The sequence below is a fragment of the Eretmochelys imbricata genome, chromosome 2 (genome assembly GCF_965152235.1).
Source record: "Eretmochelys imbricata isolate rEreImb1 chromosome 2, rEreImb1.hap1, whole genome shotgun sequence".
NCBI lineage: Eukaryota > Metazoa > Chordata > Testudines > Cheloniidae > Eretmochelys > Eretmochelys imbricata.
This window is the reverse complement of record NC_135573.1, coordinates 79408751-79425587: the sequence shown is the minus strand read 5'-3', so window position 1 is coordinate 79425587 and position 16837 is coordinate 79408751. Positions and strand designations below refer to the sequence as shown.

At 42.9% G+C, this 16837-nt stretch overlaps 1 protein-coding gene and 1 long non-coding RNA gene across 5 annotated transcripts in view; one reads left to right on the top strand and one right to left on the bottom strand.

Moving 5' to 3' along the window:
- LOC144260418 (uncharacterized) overlaps positions 1–5656 on the top strand; it is a 61962-nt gene extending 56306 nt beyond the window's left edge. Inside the window, exon 4 of the long non-coding RNA XR_013345018.1 lies at positions 5181–5656. This is a non-coding gene — a long non-coding RNA (uncharacterized LOC144260418). The remainder of the gene's footprint in view (positions 1–5180) is intronic.
- Positions 1–16837, bottom strand: part of KCTD1 (potassium channel tetramerization domain containing 1) — a 137414-nt gene that overhangs the window by 73683 nt on the left and 46894 nt on the right. Inside the window, exons 1-2 of one of the 4 annotated variants that reach the window (XM_077809040.1) lie at positions 14652–14979; positions 13141–14579 (exon numbers count right to left, since the gene is read on the bottom strand). The exons of 1 other annotated variant lie outside the window; for it this stretch is intronic. In XM_077809040.1, coding sequence (XP_077665166.1) covers positions 13141–14579; positions 14652–14979 — 1767 coding nt within the window. Of the gene's footprint in view, positions 1–13140; positions 14980–15556; positions 15643–16837 lie in introns of those variants that run through there. 2 more of the 4 variants (XM_077809042.1, XM_077809039.1) reach the window with 2 other exon arrangements.

Below are 16837 nucleotides of genomic sequence, written 5' to 3'. Positions count from 1 at the left end.
GTTTGCAGACCTGGGCTTACACACTCTGCCATGGGTTTGAAAATGCAGAAAATGCCCTAAAGGGCCTCACAATTCAAGGAACCCAGAGCTGCAGGTTCCATAACCTTTAACGTAGGGTCACAGAGTTTGGGTCTACATTTGCACTTCTAATATTTCTATTTGTTTGTGTGAGAAAGAACAAAATCAAGATCATGCTCCTATAGCACTGCAGAAAGACACAGATAGAAGTAGTAAAAATGTACATCACTGAACTAGGCAAATATGACTACTACATAGGAGGAGCATGTACTGTAAATTGAATAATAAGATGCTATTGTTGTGGAGTCCATTTTTTGACTATAGCTACACTAACAATTTGTAACTGACCCCATCTCCCTATTAAATCTTAGCTGCAGATTTCCTAGTTTTGTTATCAATTTCACTGACATCGCAACCCACATAAACAAGATTTGAAAGAAACATTCCCCATTTTTTAATTTCCTTGCTTTATGGTACTTCTTTATCCAAATATCTGAAGTATGTCCGACCACCAAATTAGCAGTGGAAGTTGAGGGAGGTTTTTTAAACAATGATTTGGGCATAGTCTAGTGTAGTATCTGATACATCATTTGCTGAACAACTACTGCATTCTACCCTTACAGGAGAACAGACTTCATCTGATGGCTCTGTACCTCTAAATACTATGATCCTAAAAATCTCTAAACAACTGAAATAGTATGCAAAACCAGCTGAAATTTTACTGTCAGATATCATTTATCACTGTAACAATTACTACAAATTCTGTACTCAGTATGTCAGGTCTGGGACACCTTTTGTATTTATGACACTGCATTAATAGTCAGGAAGTGAGTATATTTATAGAAATTTAAACATTACTATAAACTATTCATTTGTCTCAGTTTATATTTTGAAGAAACTGACCAGGCTGCAGTCACATTTTAAAAGGGTTCCCCTTAGCTGTGTTACTAACACCATGTTCGTGAACTGAATACAAAAAAATTAAAAATCTCTGTTATTTCTGCTATGTTCCCACGCTTCGCAATTCACTTAAGTATATTTTTAGTTCCATACACCAGCACAATGCTTGGGTTTAAATAATTAGTGAAAATGTTACTATTTAATAGAAGATTTAGTAACATTTTAAAATATTTCTAGTTTTAGGTCCAAGCTACTTGATAACAGCAAGTGGATAATAGCCTATTTTGAGAAATTACATTCCTACTCCGCTATAATGAACTTGGGACACTTCTAAGCTGCTCCTCAGCATTCTCTGATTTAGACATTTTTGCAAAATGCTTTAGAAGTAATGAAACAGCTTATGTTTAAAGTGCTTTTAATGGAAACAGTCATAACAAATGTAATCAGCGAGTGTCAAACTGTACCAAAGGCTCATTTTGGAGAGAGATGTCAATACAACATATGACAACTGAATGTTTTAAATTTGAGGAAGTATAGTTTTTGACCAAGTTGACAAAATTAAGAGGTGCTTTTTAAAAATAATGCATTATTTATGCTGGATATCTAATAGAAGGTGACTTCTAAATGTTTTTGAAGAGATGAAAAAAAACAGGACAGCTTTAAAAATGTACCAAATACTCAAAAACAAAAAACCTAGGACGAAGGGAAGGAAGCTTTCAGCATGTGTTTAAGAAATGTCAGATTAGAAGTTCAGTTTATTCACAAAAAAATTCCTTGGCTATACTACAAATACCACTTTGGATTACCGGAATTGAACAACTTAAAAATCTAATTTGTTTTATCACTAGATCTACTGTTGGCAAAGACAGCGACATGAGAAAAGGTAACAGAGCAGAGTAGTCAGTTTCATTTTTATTTATAACTGATATCTGGAAAATTTTACTGGCAGGCTCTTGGGCACCATGTTGCAATGTTTGGGTTGCAACCACGAATGGAGAATGTTCATTTTAAATGTTTCCACTGGAATTATTAAAACACAAAATTAACTCATGGAAACACTGGCCTTCAGTTTGACAAAAAGCTTGGTTTTTACATAGCTGTAGGGACAATTTAGCTTCACAGGGTCCCTTTAACTTGTCAAACTTTCATCACCTTGCAGCCCCATTTTTGCTGGCTACTGTTTGGTGCAACCTCACAGCACGCGTTCTGTTGGTGACATCACACTCAGTATAGAATCCCATTGTAAACAAAGCGTGTTCTTATATACAATAATGCTTTAGTGTCTAAAAATTTAGGGTTTGCAATATAGATATTTTTTAAGAAAAGTCTTTGAAGCCCGTGAAATAGTATACAGAAAATACTTAGATATGGGCCTGCTTCAGTGCACAGCAGAGTCCTCGTAGAGTAGGAGAACACCTGCAGTAGTGTCACCAACTAAAAGAAAAATGCAAGATGTGTTAAATGTAATGCCCCCATTTCTTTGGTAATTTGGCACATCACATTTAAGTTATTTTAATTTTTATACTCCAAAACAATCTCTGCAACTCATCTTTTGTCTTGAAATTCTTTATAAAAAGATCTATTGGAAATGTAGGAGAGAGAGAAAAAAAACTCAGTTATAGACCTGCTATGGGTTCTAGACAGCGCATCCAGAAACAAATTTTAATCAAGACAGAGGATACACTATAATAAAATTCTTGTACCAAGGCCACAATCACAGTTCACTGAATCAAGTTTAAACTAATAATAAAAATCTTTCCAAAAAGGGTCCCTTTAAAAAGTGAGATCTTATGTCTATTACAAACTTTTTAAACTGTAGAATTTCTAAGCCAATTACTTGCAATGAATGGCAGATTCAACAGTGATGGGCACTGAAGAAAAAACAAACCTTAATTTTCCATATCAACATATCAAATATTCATAAAATTCAAGAGCTGAATGATTAGAGACAGAGGAGAACCCTTAAACAGGTAACTAATTTGCACATATTCTGCATATTTTTATATATGCATGCCATTCAGCACCTTTGATTCTTTAGCCTGTGGGGTTGTCTATTATGACAGCTAAGCCCCCATCTATGCTTTCCAACTCATCTGCAGAACTATCACTACTAGATGCCACCTCCCCAAACAAGGTTTCCTTCTAATTATGCATCAAGACTGTACGTGATAATTACAGCACTTACAGTCACTTACACATTGCTAAATAGCATGCGATCCTTCCCTCGTATTACATCAAGCATATGAAAAGTAGCTATTTGTCCCTTATTAAAAAGGGGGGAAGGAAGGAAGGAAGGAAACTACTTATCCTATAATTTGAAATACAGCCAAGGCTGGGAGAGAGGAAGGTTAGGTGTAAAACAACCCAAACCAAAACAGATCATCCCAGCTGAATTAAGTTCTTGACAACATTGGCTCCACGTCTAGTTGGCAGCCGGTATCAAGTGGAGTGCCCCAAGGGTCAGTCCTGGGGCCGGTTTTGTTCAATATCTTCATAAATGATCTGGAGGATGGTGTGGATTGCACCCTCAGCAAGTTTGCAGATAACACTAAACTGGAAGGAGAGGTAGATACACTGGAGGTAGGGATAGGATACAGAGAGACCTAGACAAATTAGAGGATTGGGCCAAAAGAAATCTGATGAGGTTCAACAAGGACAAGTGCAGAGTCCTGCACTTAGGACGGAAGAATCCCATGCACCGCTACAGACTAGGGACCGAATGGCTAGGCAGCAGTTCTGCAGAAAAGGACCTAGGGGTTACGGTGGACAAGAAGCTGGATATGAGTCAACAGTGTACCCTTGTTGCCAAGAAGGCCAATGGCATTTTGGGATGTATAAGTAGGGGCATTGCCAGCAGATTGAGGGATGTGATCGTTCCCCTCTATTCGACACTGGTGAGGCCTCATCTGGAGTACTGTGTCCAGTTTTGGGCCCCACACTACAAGAAGGATGTGGATAAATTGGAAAGAGTCCAGCGAAGGGCAACAAAAATGATTAGGGGACTGGAACACCTGACTTATGAGGAGAGGCTGAGGGAACTGGGAATGTTTAGTCTGCAGAAGAGAAGAATGAGGGGGCATTTGATAGCTGCTTTCAACTACCTGAAAGGGGGTTCCAAAGAGGATGGATCTAGACTGTTCTCAGTGGTAGCAGATGACAGAACAAGGAGTAATGGTCTCAAGTTGCAGTGGGGGAAGATTTAGGTTGAATATTAGGAAAAACTTTTTCACTAGGAGTGTGGTGAAACACTGGAATGCATTACCTAGGGAGGTGGTAGAATCTCCTTCCTTCGAAGTTTTTTTGGTCAGGCTTGACAAAGCCCTGGCTGGGATGATTTAATTGGGGATCGGCCCTGCTTTGAGCATGGGGTTGGACTAGATGACCTCCTGAGGTCCCTTCCAACTCTGATATTCTATGATCAAAAAGTGAAATCCTCTGTTTAGGCACAGGTTTGGAAACCTGTTCATTAGGCTAAACACATCATCACCTTCCACATCCAAAAACAAAACTAAAACAATTATAGGAAGATCAGAGCTCTCAATGCTTCTTTCCCAGATTCTCTGTATAACCCTGCCATAACACTTGGTAATCTACCCATTGATGACAACGGGTCTCACCAATAGGGAAGTTTCCTGTTCTAGAGAATGCTTTTGATAACCCTTAACTACCACAGCAGATACTCATGTGCACAGACAGCTTACTAATGAAATTAGATCCCCCGCCCCAATCAATAACTCAAACCCAAGCTCCTTGTTAGACAACACAGAATGCTATCCATTTAAGATTCTAATATTCTTTAGCCTACCTCTAGCAACTCAAGACCAAACAACAAAAAAATTGCAAACTGTTCTTCATTCAGTCCCACTGTGCTATGTTGCCATTTTAAGCCACACTGCAAGAGCATATACTTAACATCATCACACAAAGTAAACACATTCATAAAGATAGTACAAACTTAAGGATAGAATGCCATTGAAAGTTATGGAGAAATCCTATTTGGAATTTCTCCAAAAACTCTTAAGGATTCTGAATATGGAAGAATGAACATGCACAGATTAAATGTAAACATCTTAAAACATGTTGAGACTATAGATGCACATGAACAAGTTATGTTGAGATTCTCACAGAAATTGTGGTTCAGTCCCCATGTGCATAAGTAGTAGCGTGTGTACTGGAGGGAGAAGATGAAACCTTACTAGCGAAAGGTTAAAACCAAAAATTGCCTTTCACATGAACCGTTGTATCTTGTCTCCCATCTACAGAATGCCTCATATCAGAGCACTGCCCTCCTCCAAACAGACTGCGGAGCTCCAAACTTTGGAACGCCCTCCACCCTCCCCACACACGCTTTATAGGATCAGCAGAAGAAACTTCACTCTTATCCTTATCCTCATAGCTGCTCAGTATTGAAAAGCTACACTCAAATGTTCTTCCCCACCCTACAAGCTACCAGGAGAAGAGGTTGGGAAGAAGAGAACTGTTTCCTTCCTGTACCACTAAAGGATTTTTTGGGTTTAGTGTCAGCAGGGAAGTTAGTTCCCTTCCTCCAAAGTTCTGTTATTGTATTTTATTTTAATAAATCAAACGTTTATGATATAGAACATGACAGCTCTGGTTGCTGAAAGGAAATAAAAAGTTATTTTTAATTAGTGCATTTAATCTTTAACAAAGATGAATTCATGTAGTTTTATTTCAATTGCAGTCCCTCTCCCTAAAAATAAGGGAAACGAAATATAAATGTGCAGTGTGAAATTTAACTGTTTTCATATGTTTATGTAGTCAACATGTAATTCATAAAAACATGGAATGTCTATTTAATTAAAATGCATCTGTCTTAATTACAAAAATCCACAACTGCAAATAGGCATGCATATTTCTGTGCATGCATGTGCCTGTGTGTATTACAAGCACCATGTCTTGGGAGTCACAAAGCTTAGTGGAAAGTTATATACTCCATATGTAGAAAAGGAGTTCAGTTATTTCTAAAATTAAAAATTACATTCAAATACATTAAAGGTACTTGCCTTTATTAAGAATTAAGTGCTTAGGACATCTGAAGTTTTCAGATTAATTTGTTTGAATTGTCAGAGTGCAAAGATGCATGCAAGGTTGTAAAAAAACAAGGAAGGGACGTTTTTTCATATGGATAGCTGAAAAACAACCAAATGGGATTATCTCTCATGTCTGCCCACTATTTCCCCAAAATTATATATAGATTGTATTAGCATAAAAAAAATCATCTCAGGAAAAAGAGAGAGTGTCCCTCAAGCATAATTATATACATTTGTTATGAAATAGATTTATTAGTGATATCAGACAATTCCGTCACTGACATTTATTCATTGAATCCAAAACATATGATATATATAAAAAAATTAACTGGCACAAAGATATGTTACCATATCCTTAATTATTTCCCCCCACACCCAAAAGAGTGTATGTGCTTCTGAAACAACAGAAAGGCAAAAAAGGACACTTGGAAGAGAGATTATGAACAAAAACTCTTCTAAAGTGACTGAAAATCTACAACACAGCTAATTAGGTTCCAGCTTCTAACACAATAGTGGGTATACCATGGTCTGTTATCAAGTATATAGCCAACGGCACCAGACAATACAACCCCACATTCAATTTAATTACAGCCCATGGCTTTTGCAGAAGTGGTGTGTTTCAAAGGGTTTAAGCACTCATTTATTTCTAGACCTACATGAAATAAGGCAGCTCACTGTCATACAGACTCACCAATTAGACTCAACAGTTTCTGATCTCTTGCTCTCTGGAAGGAGAACAGTGGGCAACGAGAAGCCTTTTACAGCACAATCCCACAAGCTTTTTAAAAAGCTTTCGGCTTCCTGTAACATTAAAAGTTTGTGCATTTCAGCTTTGATGTTCATAGAACAAGAGTACTGACTTAATCATTTCAGATTCTATAGAAGAGTAAAAAAAGCTTTGTCAATGCAACACTCTAGTCATGATGCTCTTTTCTTTCCTTGATTGTATCAAAAAGGTCATCTGTCTGATTTATACAAAATTGATTTCTTGTTGCTTCTTATCAAAGTCTTCTGAAGACTTGCCCCATGAAAGTCTACAATAGCTCATTTTGATCAAATGGCATGATGCAATTAGCAGAAAAGCCTGGTCAACTCCTACTTTTAATCGGGCTGTCAATTAAATCGCGGTTAACTCACGCAACTAAAAAAATTAATCACAATTAAAAAAAATTAACCGTGATTAATCGTGCTGTTAAACAATAGAATACCAATTGAAATTTATTACATATTTTGGATGTTTTTCTACATTTTCAAATATATCGATTTCAATTACAACTCAGAATACGAAGTGTACAGTGCTCGCTTTATATTATTTTTTATTACCAATATCTGCACTGTAAAAATGATAAAATAGTATTTTTCAGTTCACCTCATACAAGTCTTGCAGTGCAATCTCAATCACAGAAGTGCAACTTAAAAGTGTAGTTTTTTTGTTAAAAAACTGCACTCAAAAACAAAACAATGTAAAACTTTAGCGCCTACAAGTCCACTCAGTCCTACTTCTTGTTCAGCCAATCGCTAAGAGAAACAAGTTTGTTTACATTTACGGGAGATAATGCTGCCCACTTAGTCACCTAATGTCTGTTTTCACTTTTCATATGGCACTGTTGTAGATGGCATCACAAGATATTTACATGCCAGATGTGCTAAAGATTCATATGCCTCTTCATGCTTCAGCCATCGTTCCAGATGACATGCTTCCATGCTGATGACGCTCATTAAAAAAAAAAAATGCATTAATTAAATTTGTGACTGAACTCTGTGGGGGAGAATTGCATGCCCCTTGCTCTGTTTTACCTGCATTCTGCCATATATTTCATGTTATAGCAGTCTCGGATGATGACCAGGCACGTTTGTTTTAAGAACACTTTCATTGCAAATTTCACAAAATGCAATGAAGATAACAATGTGAAATTTCTAAAGATAGCTACAGCACTCGACCCAAGATTTAAGAATCTGAAGTGCCTTCCAAAATCCGAGAGGGACGAATTGTGGAGCAAGCTTTCAGAAGTCTTAAAAGAGCAACACACTGATGCAGAAACTACAGAACCCAAACCACCAAAAAAGAAAGTCAACCTTCTGCTGGTGGCATCTGACTCAGATGATGAACATAAACTATTACTTACAGTTTAATAATTAATAAATAATTAATTATTAATTACTATCCTTGCAACAAAGCCCATTGCCAACTGTATCCACATATCTATTCAGAGGACACCATCACAGGGCCTAATCACATCAGCCACACTATCAGAGGCTCGTTCACCTGCACATCTACCAATGTGATATATGCCATCTTGTGCCAGCAATGCCCCTCTGCCATGTACATTGGTCAAACTGGACAGTCTCTACGTAAAAGAATAAAATGGACACAAATCAGATGTCAAGAATTATAACATTCAAAAACCAGCTGGAGAACACTTCAATCTCTCTGGTCACTCGATTACAGACCTAAAAGTGGCAATTCTTCAACAAAAAAACTTCAAAAACAGACTCCAATGAGAGACTGCTGAATTGAAATTAATTTGCAAACTGGATACAATCAACTTAGGCTTGAATAGAGACTAGGAGTGGATGGGTCATTGCACAAAGTAAACCTATTTCCCCACGTTTATTCCCCCCCTCCCCCCATTCCGCAGACGTTCTTGTCAACTGCTGGAAATGGCCCACCTTGATTATCACTACAAAAGGTTCCCCCGCTGGTAACAGCTCACCTTAAGTGATCACTCTCTTGTTACAGGTTTCAGAGTAACAGCCATGTTAGTTTGTATCCGCAAGAAGAAAAGGAGTACTTGTGGCACCTTAGAGACAAACAAATTTATCTGAGCAGAAGCTTTTGTGAGCTGCAGCTCACTTCATCGGATGCCCCGATGCATCCAATGAAGTGAGCTGTAGCTCACGAAAGCTTATGCTCAAATGAATTTGTTTGTCTCTAAGGTGCCACAAGTACTCCTTTACTTTTTAAACCTACACAAAACCAACATGTTGTTATTTGCCAATCACTCTTCACCCAGTTTTTGTGTTCCTGCCTTTGATGCATGAATCTTGTCTTTTTTATTATTATTATTAATAATAAAGTAGTGCCTGGAGTCCCAGTACCATTGTACTATGCACTGTACTAACGTATACCAAAGCAAGGGCCCTGCTCTGAAGAGCCTACATTCTAAGTGGCTTTGTTATCTTATATGCTTGTACAGCACCCAGCACAATGAGGCTTTGGTTTTACTATGGTACAAACAAATTTTAAAGCAAACAGAATTATTTTTCCACTTTTATAGTAATGTTATATTTCTAAGTTTCAAGAATTAAACCAAGTAGATAGGTTCTTAACCAAAAATGAACCAAAAACCCCAGACAGACTTATCAGCTGTGTCTGCTGCATACTTAAGGAGATAAAGTACTTTTCCCCCCCACCTCTTGCCTTTTCAGAACTTGAAATCAGAACCAGCTTTCTAATTCTGTCAACATATGGCTTTTCTCTGAAGCATTTAAGGCAATGAAAACTCTCATGCTCCATAAAAGAAAGCTAGCCCTGGTTTCAACTTTGAAAGCCTGATGAACACTTGCAACATAGAGTGATGACAAACGCAAACACTGCTCATGCTTTAACTATTATAAGTTTGATAGGATTTATATTTTGATATTTATGGAATTCCTCAGAAGTACCTAGAACACAACTATGCTACAGAACCATCATAGCAGAAGCTTTTTCTGAAATGATGGGTAATTTCCCCCCCGGAAGAAGCTGATCTGTTTTTCTTAGACCTCTTTTTGGCTATTATAACTGTACTAAGTTCAGTATGTATCAAGTCTATAAATCTCAACAGCTACCACATTGCAACATCAAAAGCTTAAACTTCAGCTATTATTCATCTTTCAATAATACTAGAGATGAACAACAGCTAAATTACATCCCTCTGTCATCAACTTCAGCTGAAGTACTGTTGTTAGTGGCAGGAAAATTGCTATGCTTCAGAGCAAATAAAGACTGAAGTGAAGGTGGTGGCACGATGGTACAGTAGTGTATGTTTAAAATATACTGTATAATGTCTCTCAGGACTGCAACCTAAAGCAATAGCTGGATCAAAATGTGTCAAGACGAACACTTAATGTACCTTTCCCTGGCTCAGGAGGAGGCTCCTACAGCAGTTCTGCAAACAGCACTAAAAGACATCTCAGGGTTAAGAAGAAAGACGAAGCAGCAATGATAATCCATAAAATTAATAGCCTTCTCAAATTCTGAACTAAATAAATTAAATAAATCCAGTTTAATACTTTTGTTTCACTCCTCTTTTATACCTTGCTTAAAGTCACTAACGCTATGAAAAACGCACACATACACAGCACAAACACACTGTAACCCAGTTTTCATGGTGGGTCAGATTCTGCCACTTATTCACACTGAGTCGTACCTTATGCCACTAGGGAGGCAGAATCTGTCCCTTTATGAATAAACTCATAATAGAGGTCAATAACAGCAGTCTGCAATTGTCAAGTTGACAAATATTACTGATTTCTTGATAACAATGGACTTCAGTGTCACACCGCTTGAGGAGATCTACTCAGTTAATAAGGCCTAGAAAGTCTTTTTTTTTTTTATAAGCAATAATGATGGAGGGCCAGGGCATTTCCTGGGGATTAATGACCAGCTGGGATAGCTGATGGTTTGAAGCGATGCCTCGGGCCATTAACCCGAGCCAGTCATTAATTTCCCCAGGAAATGCCCTGGACCTCAATCATTATAGCTATATTATACAAAAGTAGCTAAAGGAGAAAAAGTTTAACATTGACTTTCTATTTAAAAATGGTGGGGAAAAAAAAAATTCTATCCCACATTTACAAAGCAACGGTATATTTTCATTCTGTGATATGTCCCATAAGAAAAAAAAAACAAACACAACTGCTCATTCCAGCATCAGTTGGAACAGCAAACTTCCCCCAACTATCAGTAAGGATTTAAATTAATCAGTTTTGTAAAGAAAGCAAAATGAGTCTTTTCTTCAGAAGCGAGTGTGTAGTTTGTTCACCATTAGATGAGCTATACAAGGATGAATTGGACGTTCCTATATAACTACTTCAAAATTGACGGTAACGTTGTCACCGAGTTCTCATTTTCTTTCTTGATATAGTCAAGAAAGAAAACAAACATCTATTTTATATATTTCTGTCTTAATAGCCTGGCTTTTTGTCTGTAATTGTCATTGGTATTAAAAAAAAAAAAAAAAAACAAGACAGTACAGCACTTACATAAAGCTTACCTAAGGGGAAGTTTAAGTATTATAAGCAGCAGTAGAAATTTCAAGATATGGCCTGGTATCAAACTATACAGTATTATGACTCAAGGAGAACTACATTAACTAAGACGAATAAAGTGGCCCATCTTGATAAAAGTAAAAGTGTGTTTAACCATAAACATCTGTCTGTCAAGCTCAGTTGCCTTATTCCCTTTGTCTCTTCCTTACTCATGTACACAGAGCTATTCTAAACTAAAATACCTTTAAATTTTTAAAATATCTTTCCAAGTCATAAGCCAATGAATGGGTAAGTTTACAGTTAAAATATAGTGAAGAGAGTTAGCTTATATCTGAAATAATAAGCTAAAACAAAAACACTATCTGCTCATAATCAACCCTCTAAGCTATTCAAAGACACCAGATATACACAGCAGGAGATCAAACTACAGTACTGCACTCAAGTGACCAAAACCCCCCACTACTAAGGAGAGGTCACATTTATTTTAGACAACATAAATACTATAATTCACAGAAAGATTCTTTTTTTCAATTAGCCTTCAGGCTGGTTGATTAGCTGGCAAACTGTTTGAAAGGGTCAGTTTGTCCAGAACTGGTATTTCCACTTTGAAAACTGCTCAGGCATGTCATATACCTGTGTTCACTGAACACTGCTCTTTCAGGCCTATGACTGAGATGATTATTGCTTGACACCAGAATGTCAGAGGGTGTTTTGTAATCACCTACTGCAGCTAGCATTAAAAGTATTGCCCGAAACATAGTATTTTACAGAGTGCAACATAACTGAAGAAAGTTTTACAGATTTAGTTAGAATGAATTCCTACTTCCAACTCAACAGTAAAAGTATTCTTCGGTATATCTTTTAATTAAGAGTCCTAAGGTAACTTTGGGTTTAAACCCACCAAGAAAATCAACAGGAAAGGATTGGGAGAAGGGGGCATGTGTATAGGTGGAAGGGTTGTTGATGCATACACCAGAACCTATACCTATTCAATGGTTCTGACAAGGCTAATTTGCTTACATAAAACATACCTACCCAATCTCATTTCCTTCCACAGTTACACTATGGCTAACTCAAGGAATTTTGCTGTTGCTATATATTTTGACATTATCGAATGCTGTCTATTTTGACGCAATGGTAACTAATGCAACTGTGCAACTAAAGCCAATTTACTTTTTTTAAATAATGGTTGCCAGGAAACAGAGCTATTTTAATAAACACACACAAGATGAATGCAATTGTCACATTAACTCTCTTGAAAACTTCTACAGTTTAAAATTACACTCTTTACTAAGGTGTAATTGAGTATTTTCTTGTCTGTTTCCTGCATTTATGAGGTTATTTAAACAACTCACTAGCACATCAAGATCATGCATGCTAATTATCTTTCAAATTCTTATTTAATATTTTGACTTGATTTATGTAAAACTCACACCTACTGTAAAAAGAAAGCAGGAGCCTGCACAGTCCATTTACTAATCCTATCGCTCTGGGAACACAATTCTAAACTTTAGTTTAGGAGTGATTTGGGATTTCATACCTCCTTCTCACAAGGAAGGTGATTAACTCTAAGCTTGCTCTAAGTCACAGAGAGCCCAAACTTGCAGCTAACACCAGAAATCAGGAATCAGTGCAACTACTTAGAGAGCTCCATGGGGGGCGGGGAATGGGGGGCGGGGCGCGCTAAGAGCACGGAAGTTTAGTAACTTGCAACAAGACTATTTCATGCCTGTACAGTGAGACTTGCACTAGAAGGTCAAAGAGGCAGCAGCTGCCTGTCTGAAGTGTCCCAGGGTGCGCAGTGTGCTTTGGTCCTTGCAAAGGGGTCTGGTGTTGGCTGGAGCAGGCGCTGGAGGGGGGAAGGGTTGGGAAGCGAAGGAGGGGTTGTGTATAGAGATGGGTCGGGTTTTCTTGTTACCTGTGTGGGGGAAACAATAGCAGGTGAAACTACTGTGGGTGAGTTGGTGCTTCTGTGCCCATTGGCTTCGGGGAGGAGGAGAGGCAGGGGGTCGTGTTTCACTGACACCACCACCACGGAGGCAGCGGCGGCAGCAGCGTCCAGCGGCTCGGCGGGGCGGAGGCAGAGTCTTTTGGGGGACGAGGAGGGGCCGCAGGCATCCCCCCCGGCTGCGGCCGCCCCAGTGTACACCGCCTCGTAGAGGGAGCGCTTGGCCGGGGTCACAGCGGCCGCTTCCGCCTTCACGTGGGGGACGTCGCTGTCTTTGGGGAGGATGTAGGTGTTGGCTGGGGCGGGCGGGGGCCGGTGCCGGTGCCCGCCGTTGAGGATGGCCTGGGCGGCGGTGTAGCAGCCCCCTGCCGCCCCGGCGGGGTGCGGGTGGTGCCCGCCCAGCTTGGTGCCGATGCCGGCGATGCTGTTGAGGGTGGCGATGGAGACGGCGCCGATGCAGTGGTTGGTGTAGGTCTTGGAGAGCTTGGCCGCCTTGGAGAGCATCTGCATGCGGGTGCCCAGCAGGTTCTTGCCGATGGCCTTGTTCTCGTACCAGGTGACATCGCCCTCGCTGCAGTGGTCCCGCGGCCGCTGGAAGAAGGCCTTGCAGAGCGGGTTGCGCTTGGCCAGGTACTTGACGAAGCTGGAGTAGGGGCAGAACTCGGTGCCCGTCTCGTACATGCGGGGCAGGTTCTCCTCGTCGCTGCTCTCCGCCCGCTTCTTGCTCCAGGAGGAGGAGCGCGACTTGTGGTAGGGCCCCAGGGACTTGAAGTAGACGAACTTGCGGCCGTCCTCGTCCATGGCCAGCCCGAAGGAGTCCTCCTCCAGCTCGCGCTGGTTCTCGCGGCCCCGCGTGCAGAAGTACATGCAGGTCTCGAACCAGACCTTGTTGAGCAGCCCGAAGGGGCTCTGCGTGCTGAACACGCTGCAGGTGTACAGCTTGCGCAGGTCCGCCCGCGTGATGGCTTGTTTCTGGACCACCGGCCCCGCGCCCTGCTCCTCCAGCTTGCGGATCACCGCCGCCAGCGTCAGGTTGGCGGCGCGCAGCTCCGGGTCCTTGGTCAGGTCCAGGGTGCGGCAGTAGGGCGGCTCGTTGAGGTAGCGGTTGAGGGAGCTGCGGATGCTGATGAGCGAGGACTTGGAGTAGAGCTGGCCGCTCTTGGAGCGGGCCTCGGCGTAGAAGGAGCGCAGCACCCGGCACAGCGCCCCCTTGTCCATGGTCTCGAAGTCCGGGCTCTGGGACTTCTCGCTCAGGTACTCCCGGAAGATGCGCACCGCGTAGCGGGTGGCCAGCCGGGTGTTCTCGCTCAGCCGGGCCCGCTCGGGGCGCTGCAGTAGTAGGTCGGTCTCCGGGTCCGAGTCCTCCGCGCCCCGGGCGCTAGCGGGGACTGGGGCACCCCCAGCTGCTGCTGCCCCGATGCCGCCGCCACAGCCGCTTCCAAGGCGGCCGCCGCCGCCGCCGCAAGAGGAGTCCAGCCCGCTGCTGCCCCGGTCCATACTGATCATAAGGACCGGCTCGGGCTCCAGCGGCTCCTCCTCGGCGTCCCACTCCAGCCCCATTTCCTCCTCCTCCTCCTCCTCCTCCTCGTCCAGTAGCAGGAACCCCCCATCGGCGCCGTCCTCCTCGTCCCCCGTTATCTGCACCTCCTGGATCTCATCGTCGTCCTCCCCGTCCTCGTCCTCCCCCGCGCTGCAGTAGTGGTGGGGGCGGTGGGTGCCGCCGCGGCCCGGCGGCCGGTCCCCCGCATTGTTCTCCCCGCCGCCGCTGCCGGTGTTCCAGTCGCCGCCGCTGCCAGGCATTCTCGCCATATTGCCGTCTCCCTGCCAGTCCTCGGGCAGGGCGCATGCGCTATATTGGACCGCAGCGCTGGAGAGCTTTTGTGTTTAATGACCTTCAGCTACCGGGAGGCAAAGCTGGGCTCTTAAAGGGGCCGCGCGCTCCCAGCGGCGGCGGGGGCTGCCGCGCGGCGGGAGAGGGAAGGGAGAGCGCGGCAGGGGCAGGGCGGAGAGGCAGGCGGCGGTGCGCGGTAGGGGGGACGCCAGCGGAGCGACTGCCGGCCTCAGCGCCCAGGCTGCGGGAGCTACTTACCCTCACTCCCTGCCGGCCAGCCCGCGGGCTCTAAGTGATGCCTGGAGAGCAGCACTGCGGTCCCCCCGCCCCTCATCGCCCCCCGGGGGTCCCGCCCCGTGCTGGGCGCTGGAGCAGCCTCCCAGGCGGGTAAAGCCCGCTTCCCCCACCCACCCCCAGGCCCGCGGTGCAGCGAGAGCGGCAGCAGGTGAGACACCTGGGGAGGGGGGCAGGCACTGCACGCGGGCGGCTCGGCTCGGCTCGGCTCCTCCCTGCCTCGCCGCTCTAACAAGCCCCCAGCAGCAAAGTGAAACTCACTCTGGGACGCCGGCGGGAGCGAAACTTCGTGTCATCACTTCAGCCTGGCTCCCCCTTGCCCTCGGAGCCGCTTCGGACCAGGCTCGGGTTCCTTGACACTGCAGCGGCCGAGAAGCAGAGCCCCGGCTGAAGCCCACAGAGGCCGAGTGGGCTGTGCAGGCAGTAGGTACAGGTCCCGCGCAAAGTCCTTTCCGAAAAGAGCTCTGCTCTCCCCCCTCTGCTTGCTAAAGACCGGCTCGCAGCCTTGCTGCGTCCGGCTTTGCCAACAGCCCGCTTGGTTCCTGCCTTGTTGTTAAGAAGCCAGCAAGTAGCACAGGAAGCCGCCGGGGCTAGGAAAACCCACACAACATTCCGCAGGCAAAGAGGCAGTCCAGATCTATCCGGACCGCGAGGCCAGGCAGCCGCACACACGCAAAGCGCCGCGCCAGCCGTGCAGAACACAGGCACCAACGTTTTCCTCCGCTCCAGCTTTGCAAAAAGCCTTAAACTTATTTTCAGCTTGATCATTTTAACACTGGATCCTAGTGACAAAATCCACCACTTGGTACCCTCTCAGCAGCTCCGAGTCGTGCTCGGTTTCTCATTACTATCATTCGTTTTTTTCCGGTGACATTTTGAAGATTTCACAAACTTATCTCAGTGTTGTTCTGATCGTCTTTCTCCCTTCCTCTCACTTTTGTTCTCTACATTGTGAGCATTCAAAAACTTCGTCAAAACAGCACAAAAACATACGCAGCGTCTTCTTTTACAAACAATCCCCCCCCCCATATGGAAAGGAAGTGATCAGAAACCTTAAACACTACCATCACTACTTAATATCACAAATCTGGATAAATTAATTGACGTTTACTCGGTACTTTTGCTCCTCCCCTATCCTCCTCACTAACCAAAAATACCCTTCCCCCACCCTTTTCTGTAGTTGGTGTATTTTCAACTAGAACAAAGGTAGGAAGAAATCATGTGAAGAGACAGACAAGTCAGAACAGGTACCAGAATACCCCAGATATGATTCATAGGTAAAAGGGGAGTCTGTGGATATTGTGATCTACAAAGGTGATGGAAAGTTATTGACATTCTCCACATGAATTTTGTTTTTATAATATTAAGGGATTGGTTGTAGAGCAATTTTGTTAAACCAGATCACCTCTTTCTGAGATGGCACAAATGTCAGCAAGAACTCATAACACATTTTAACTCGAATAATAATTTGCATTTGTTTTTAAAATACCCACCTCAGTCTATTTGCAAGAGTCTGTCACCCTGTAGGCTTACCACTAATAA